Source organism: Alexandromys fortis, unplaced genomic scaffold (assembly GCF_014885135.2).
Source record: "Alexandromys fortis isolate MF-2015 unplaced genomic scaffold, M_Fortis_MF-2015_v1.1 scaffold_577, whole genome shotgun sequence".
Classification (NCBI taxonomy): domain Eukaryota; kingdom Metazoa; phylum Chordata; class Mammalia; order Rodentia; family Cricetidae; genus Alexandromys; species Alexandromys fortis.
Window position 1 is genome coordinate 40,569 of NW_026068451.1, and position 7,987 is coordinate 48,555.

General features: G+C 36.5%; 1 protein-coding gene across 1 annotated transcript in view; it reads right to left on the reverse strand.

Annotated features, from left to right (window-relative positions):
- The window catches only part of LOC126495727 (bile salt sulfotransferase 2-like), a 23,368-nt gene extending 16,750 nt beyond the window's left edge, over window positions 1-6,618 (reverse strand). The window contains exon 1 of the mRNA XM_050133326.1: window positions 6,497-6,618. Within this exon, the coding sequence (XP_049989283.1) occupies window positions 6,497-6,547 (51 nt within the window). The 5' untranslated portion in view covers window positions 6,548-6,618. The remainder of the gene's footprint in view (window positions 1-6,496) is intronic.
- Between the last annotated feature and the right edge of the window lie 1,369 nt (window positions 6,619-7,987).

A 7,987-nucleotide genomic window follows, 5' to 3' on the forward strand; every position in this document is an offset into this window, starting at 1 on the left:
AGAAAGGAAGGGGCTCAGACTAGAGGCAAAAGTAAGATCTGCCTGCCTCTGGGGTAGATGGGGGGAAGTGGGTTGACCATTACAGTGTTTATCATTTCTTTATTATTATCTATGTATATTTGAATAAATCAAGTGCTATAAACCAAAAAAAAGAAACCTGAGAGAATTTAAAAGGAATTCTCAACATAAAAGAACAGAATTTAGCACATTTTTTGATATCCACAATTTTTTTTGCTAGATGGGCTTGCAGCGAGTAAGATGCCATGGGGAACAGTAAAATCTGTGTGAGTTCTTAAAAAAAAAAAAACCAGCAGCTTCCTGGTTTGCCAGCATGAATGACTCTGGCTTTTTGGGGAGGTTTGGGTATTGAGCATTTAAATGGGGTTTGTGGATATTCTACTGCAAGTTACTTAGTGGCAGCATGAGCCAACAACCCAGCAGTCTCAGACACTAAGGGACTTCCACCATTTTGGACTGTGCAGAGAAATCCAGAATTGCAGTATATATCCTAGTAATGCTACAGCTTAAGTTTTAAAGAAGCTCTTAGCATTTAAAGATCTCCTGGATAGCAAAGAATTACAGATACACAATAGGACATATTCAGATATAAAATAATCTCTAAATGGGCCACAATGTTGGATAAATGTACGTAGGCTTGGGAGAGAGAAGAACAAGAGGATCAAGAGTTATAAATGTAAACTTGTGCAACCACTTTGGAAATCAGTGTGGTGGTTTCTCAGGATTTTCAGGATAAATCTACCCCAGGACCAAGCAATACAACTCTTGGGAATATACCCAAGAGATGCCCTATCATATTACAAAAGCATTTGTTCAACTATGTTTATAGCAGCATTATTTGTAATAGCCAGTACCTGAAAACAACCTAGAGGCTGTTCAATGGAAGAATGGATAAAGAAAGTGTGAAATATATACATATTAGAGTACTACTCAGTTGTAAAAAAACAATGACATCTTGAATTTTGCATGCAAATGGATGGAAATAGAAAACACTATCCTGAGTGAGGTAACCAAGACCCAAAAGATGAACATGGGTTGTACTCATTCATAATTGGTTTCTAGCCATAAACAAAGGACATTGAGCCTATAATTTGTGATCCTAGAGAAGCTAAATAAGAAGGTGAACCCAAAGGAAAACATATTCATTCTCCTGGATATTGGAAGTAGACAAGATTGACGGGCAAAAATTTGGAACTTGGGTGTGGGTTGGGATGGGTGAAAGGGGAAGTGGAGAGAGAAAAGTGAGAAAGGGAGGATGGGAGGAGCTTGGGGTAATGGGATGGTTGGGATAAAGGAAGGGTGGATATGGGAGCAGGGAAGTATATATCTTAATTAAAGGAGCCATCTTAGGGTTGGCAAGAGACTTGACTCTAGAGAGGCTCTCAGATGACCAGGGAGATGTCCCCAGTTAGTTCCTTGGGCAGCTGAGGAAAGGGAGCCTAAAATGGCCTGATCCTATAGCCATACTGATGGATATCTTGCATATTACCCTAGAACCTTCATCTGGCGATGGTTGGAGATAGAAACAGAGACCCACATTGGAGCAATGGACTGAGATCCCAAAGTCCAAATGAGGAGCAGAAGGAGGGAGAACATGAGCAAGGAAGTAAGGACTGCAAGGGGTGCACCCACCCATTGAGACAGTGGGGCTAATCTATTGGGAGCTCACTAAGGCCAGCTGGACTGGGACTGAAAAAGCATGGGATTACACCGGACTCTCTGATCATGGCAGACAAAGAGGGATGATGAGAAGCCAAGGACAATGGCACTGGGTTTTGATCCTACTGCATGAAATGGCTTTGTTGGAACCTAGCCTGTTTGGATGCTCACCTTCCTAGACCTGGATGGAGGGGCGAGGACCTTAGAGTTCCCACAGGGCAGGAAACCCTGACTGCTCTTTGGACTGGAGAGGGAGGGGGAAAGGAGTGGGGGGAAGGGGAAGAGGTATAGAGGAAGGGGAGAGGAGTGCAGGGAGGTGGAGAGAAATGGGAGCCGGGGAGGAGGCAGAAATTTTTTTCAATAAAAATTATCTTATCAAAAAAAAGTAAATGTTTTTTAAAACATAAAACATGTCTTTAAAGAGACAGTACAGACAGTCATAGATTAACGGATAATAAAATAATATTTGGATATTATATATAATATAATATGTTATATATTATGATAAAAGGATAATAAAAGATAACAAAATAAATATTTAAAATAATAGAGTAAAAATAAACCACATAAATATGGAATATTTTCAGAGAATCTGGATTATGTATATTATGTTTACTTTGAATTTTTTGAATGTGAATGAACTAAATACAGAGAGACATTTCATTGTACATGCTGATAAGCTAAATCGGCGTGTATATTATTAAGGTATCTTGACTTCAGAATTTGGGTCTAAGGATTTGTTGCTTTGGAAAAGGGGTTCTTCTTTTGGTTCCACCTAGGATGAGAACTTGTGGATTCATTCCAGGCTAATGTGGTTTAATGAACCAAGACCCCCTCAAAGGTTCCCTTAAAAAATTACTTCACCCAATAAACAGCAGGAAGAAGTTTAGATAGAACTATGCCCATATTCCCAAGATTGTCTATAAATGTTTCTTTATATTTAAAAGGGGATATGATATAGAGATTTGCATTTGTATGGTTCTTGTTTTGTTGATACAAATTAAGGTCAGTTTTATTATATGGTGTAAATGTATTTCTGATCTTGATTAAGGTTTTGTGTTTGTTCAGCTCATTTAAAAATGCAATGTATAAGTAAGAAATATAGGCTAATAGATAATCATCTATAGTAGTTAAGCTTGTAGTCATGTTAGTTAGATTTTCTAGATGTACAGAGATGTATTTTAGATAGATATGTATTCTTCAAACCTTTCAAAGACAACAGAATATGGCATTTAAAATGTTTTAAGAATGTAGGACATTAAGAATGTAAGAGTCAGCCAATAAGAAGCTAGAGCTAATGGGCCAAGCAGTGTTTTAATTAATATGGTTTATGTGTGATTATTTCAGTTCTGGGGAACTGGGACAAACAAGTGGCCTCTATCTTACAGTTGACATCTAAAGGATATATTAAACAAAGAGAAAAGGGTGGAAAATACCCCCAGAAATATATTCCCTAATGCTTTATTAACTTTAATTTTTCTTAACACTAATGAGAAATTAATAACAGCAGCAGAGAGACATTGGATAATAGATACAACTTCTGAATTAAGTCAGCTGGTATATTTCAAGGATATGCTGACCTCACAATGGAAACCAGGAAAGGTGATACATTGCAGAAATGGTTTTGCACTTGTTTCCACAGGAGAGGAAAAGCTATGGATACCATCAAAATTGATAAAGAGTTGATTTGAAAAAGAGAAACCTCTTGAGAAAGAGAAATGACAGCTCATTCACAGAGGTGACAATCATAAGAAAACCTCATAAGTGTTGGGGCAGTTTTGTTCTTGTCTCATCTTCATAGAGTCAAGAGACCTTGGACATTTAGATACCTAAATATGAAAAGATAGCTATGTAGATAGAATCTCTAAGCAAAGAGAAATCTGACTTATCATCTGTATGGAAAAATTTGATTATCTGGATATGTATACATCTGTAATTAAAAATAAGAGCTGGCATTGGAGTTGGACAATGACTATCCTTCTCTAAATACAAGCATGTTGTTAAAAGAAACAAATCAGAATTTTTGTCTCATGTCAGGTGCTATCTGGTACGGGACAGAAAGAAGGTAGATTTGAGGACTATTTTACTCGTCTTCATGCCCATTTTGTCTGTATTATATCTTTCATTGAATATATGTCTATATGAATAATGTTTAAGTTTTTAACAATAAACACTAGATTTTCCTATAGTAATCTTTGAAACTTCCAGGTAGAAGATAGTGTCCACAACAACGACTCCACCTGGTTAATTATGACCTCATGATGCTGATAGTGCTACTATAAGACAGGTTTTGGGGGACTGGCTGAGGAAATGGTGAGCCTTCTTACACTGCTTTGGTCATAACACCAAATAAGCACTTAAAAAAAAAACCTATCAACTACTCAGAGACCATTTGCAATTATACAAAACAATAATCTTGAAACTTAACTGTCATTTTACTTTTACAGTATTCCATAGAAAGAATATCATTTTCATGACAGTTGGAAGCAATTCTAGAAGATGACATCTCCTCTCCCAACAAAGTTTGTCCTTAAGGTTAGGGACACCATTTTTGAGAAGATTATTACTCATATAGGGTTCAAGTTGGGATGGAAATTATGTAGCCCCAGAGATGTACAAAAGAAAAATAACAGAAAAAAATAAAGAGGGAAAACTGAATGGGATGATAGGTAGATTAGTGTGAACTTACACTAATAATAATAAAAGTGGGTAATAGAGTAAATATTGTGAGCTATTATTTATGGACAATTTACATTGGTATAGATTTTTGTATATTGATATAAGTTCAAATTCTATTTGTTATATTGAATATGCTCTGATTTCTGCTTATCTGTATATTTGTATACCTATGCAAAGTTATTTTGTCAGATTGTATACATTCATGCTTGTACCTCTGTTTAAGACATTTTGTATATTGATACAATTTTAGGATATATTTATCATATTGCATTATATATTTTTACCTGTGATCAAGATATTTATATATTGTTTACATTTTGAGATCATTGTGCTCATTTGTTGCACAGTTGTTTAAAGATTGTTTAATATTCTAATATGAAGTCTTAGTCTTTAAGTTATGCAGGTATTAAGTATTATAAGTCAATAGTCTTCCATGTTTGTCATACTTATAGTTAAACTAATCAGTTTCTTTGGATACATAGAGATGTATTGTATCTATTCACCTAGATAGGTAATATTTAACTACTTCAAAGATCTGTAGAACATGACATTTAAATAATTAAGGATTCTGTCGATGTGAGACATGATTGCTCTTGGCAACATCTATTCCTGAGAGAGTATTGAGTACCAAAGACACTCCACTTGGAGTTTGTTTTCTTCTTGGCACAACTGGCATTTTGTCTATGCCTTGACCAATGACAAAGTGCACAATGTCCAGACTCAGCAGGAAACAAGAAAAAAGACTGCCAATCCTAGAAAAGATAGGGTAAGACGATTCTGAAAATTTTCCTGCCTCTGAAAATGGTCTGTCAGTTACTCTAGTTGTTAGCCTACAGTAGTTGATTGCTTCAACATTGCAAATGAGAATTTGAGTGATTGCCTAGGCAGCCAGTTGTCTCCATCATCTACTGTACATTTTGGAAGCTGCTTGATTGTACTTCCTGCCTGCTCAAGTAATATTATTTCTCTTTTCCAGTCTTCAATGGAAACGAAGACTAGTCATCATTACCATCCTCTTATGATCTAGTCATAATTTTAATATCATTTTTGCTGATTATAATTCTAACTTTATACTTGATATCTGATCCCATTCGTGCAGAGGACTGTGATCTGTGAGTCTACCTGTAAGTAAATAACCCTTTATTATACATAATCCTGAACTACTATGGGATTATTTTGTAACTTCCATCATCAAGAGGGAGTATTTTTAATTAAATGAACATAAAATACACAAAATTATTTTTTCTTTATGGTCTTTTGAAACAATGTCTTTTGTAGCCAACATTGAACTCAAACCACCCTAACAAGCAAAGATGATCTAGAACCCATGAAATTGATTCTATGTCTCAGAGTTGGGTTTGCAGTCAGGGGACATACTGCTGAGGTATTTTTTTTAATTTTTAAAATAAGAGATATTTGAGACACACCCAAAGTACTTAAACATATTTATACCATCAGTTGGGCATTTTAATAAGATGAAACCTTCAATGACCAGGTAAATGCATAGTCTATCAGTCTATTTAAATATATGGCATTACTTAATGGTGAAACATTTTAAATATTCTCTACTAAGACTTTGGAAATCTGTAGTGTAATCTAGTCCATCCTGAAGAACCCTCTGTACTGCAGAGCACAGAACACCATCTTTCCTGACTGGCTTCACCCTGTAGATGCCCAGTCAGATTTGTGAAGCACTCAGTACTGTTCCTGTAACTCCAGCACTTGTATTCTCCCAGAATTCACTGATAGTTTTCTCCTTTGTCTCGCTTCTTGCAGTCGAGTGTAGATGACATACATTTTGACACAACAGTAAAATAACACTACTATCCCCACTAACCACTGACCACTGCATTATCAGATGTATCAAATGTGTTCCCCAGACAGAATTAAAAACCTGTAGTGCAAGTGTGAGCTACTCCTCCATTTCTCAATGTAAAGTAGGGTAAAGAAGGCATGGAAAATGGATTAGGAGGCTGGAGAGGAAATGTCAGATGCAGGTCAATAAAGGACATAAGCAATAATCTAACTTTTAGTGAGTGTTCATGAGCCTAACACTGACATGGCAACACTGAGGAATTTGAGGTGCTCCATGGGGTGGGTTTGTGAGAGGGATTGTGGTTGAAATAAAAATGTTGGTTACCTGTTTCAGGTCTTCATAGCTAAAAAGCAGGAAGTTGTCCCTTTCTCTCATGGACAGCCAGGCACGGGTGTGCTCAAACCATGATCCATAGAAAACTGTGTGATGGGAGGAAGAAAGTGTTGTTTACAAAGAATAAAAGTGAGTACTGCCTGATATTCTGCACTTTTGTGCAAATGGTAGATACCTCTATTAAGAAAAATAAAACTGACATTTACAATATTCAATGTAACAAATGACACATACACAGACAATGAGCTGATAAAATCCAAAACACTAGTTAACTCATCACCCCACAGCTTTACCACTGATGCCATGAGGAGACATCCTCCTGTTGGGTATCAGTGACTGAGGCATGTGTTGGGGAAAGCAATCACACCAAAACAGTAAACCAGAGGTTTCTGGACATGGTCAGGTTTGGACTATTTTAATTCCATCATATATGAAGAACTATCTTAAGTAATTATGAGGGAGATCACCTTCTACTGGCTTCCCCCTCTAAGTTTCCCCCACTACTCAATAGTCACTCTTCAACACCCAAGCCTCCAAAACACAGACAAGTAGAGACCTTCCAAGCATAGACATCCACCTTCACATCCAAACTTCATTTACATTCCTAAGGCTATTGTGATGTGTTCACAATAGATCCCTGGTCTAGTGCACTCTCTTCTTGTCTCAGTCTCCATTTCACACTTGCACTGTTACCCATTATCTGAAGAAGTAATTGAATCAAATCAGGAAAGAAGGTAAGAGTTAAGTCAGGGTAAGAGCAGTAGAATATATGAATTCAAGGAGTCTAATATTTAATTGAAAACTGGGGGTAAATATTCTACAGAGAAGTTGTAGAGAGAGTGAATTCCATAAGAAATGGCAGAATTAAGTCACTTAAAGAGATTGAGAGCTGGTCTTAGATGAGTAGACAATTGACTCCACAAAGTTGTTCTTAGGTTCTCACAAAAGTTCTGTGAGATGCATGAACACACAGAGACACTCTAGCACATACTCACACTCACACACACACACACACTCACACACACCAGATCACAATAAAAAGATATTTTTAAAGGAAAAAAAATCACAGTATTAAGGCAAAATAGGGGACTTGGGACAGTTTAATAAGAACATACCATAACAAGAAGGAAGGAGTGGGAATTACAAGATATCTATCATTCTATGAAAAATGAAATGCAAGGTTCACAGGTTTAGAAAACATTTCAATATAATATCCCATAAATAAGAAAGAGATGTTGTGTTTAGTAGCTCTTTTTTTAATTTTTATTTATTTATTTATTTATTTATGAATTCGGGTGAGCACCCGAACTGTCTAGGCTCCCACAAAACCAATAGGTGCAGTAGAATCAAAAACCCATTGCCATTGTTCTCAGTAGTCCTCATTGTCCACTTTGTTCAGCAAGACAGGTTTTAACCCAGGCTTTTTTTTTCAGACCCAGGCCAGCAGGCCTTGGTGAGTTCCCGATAGAACATCCCCATTTC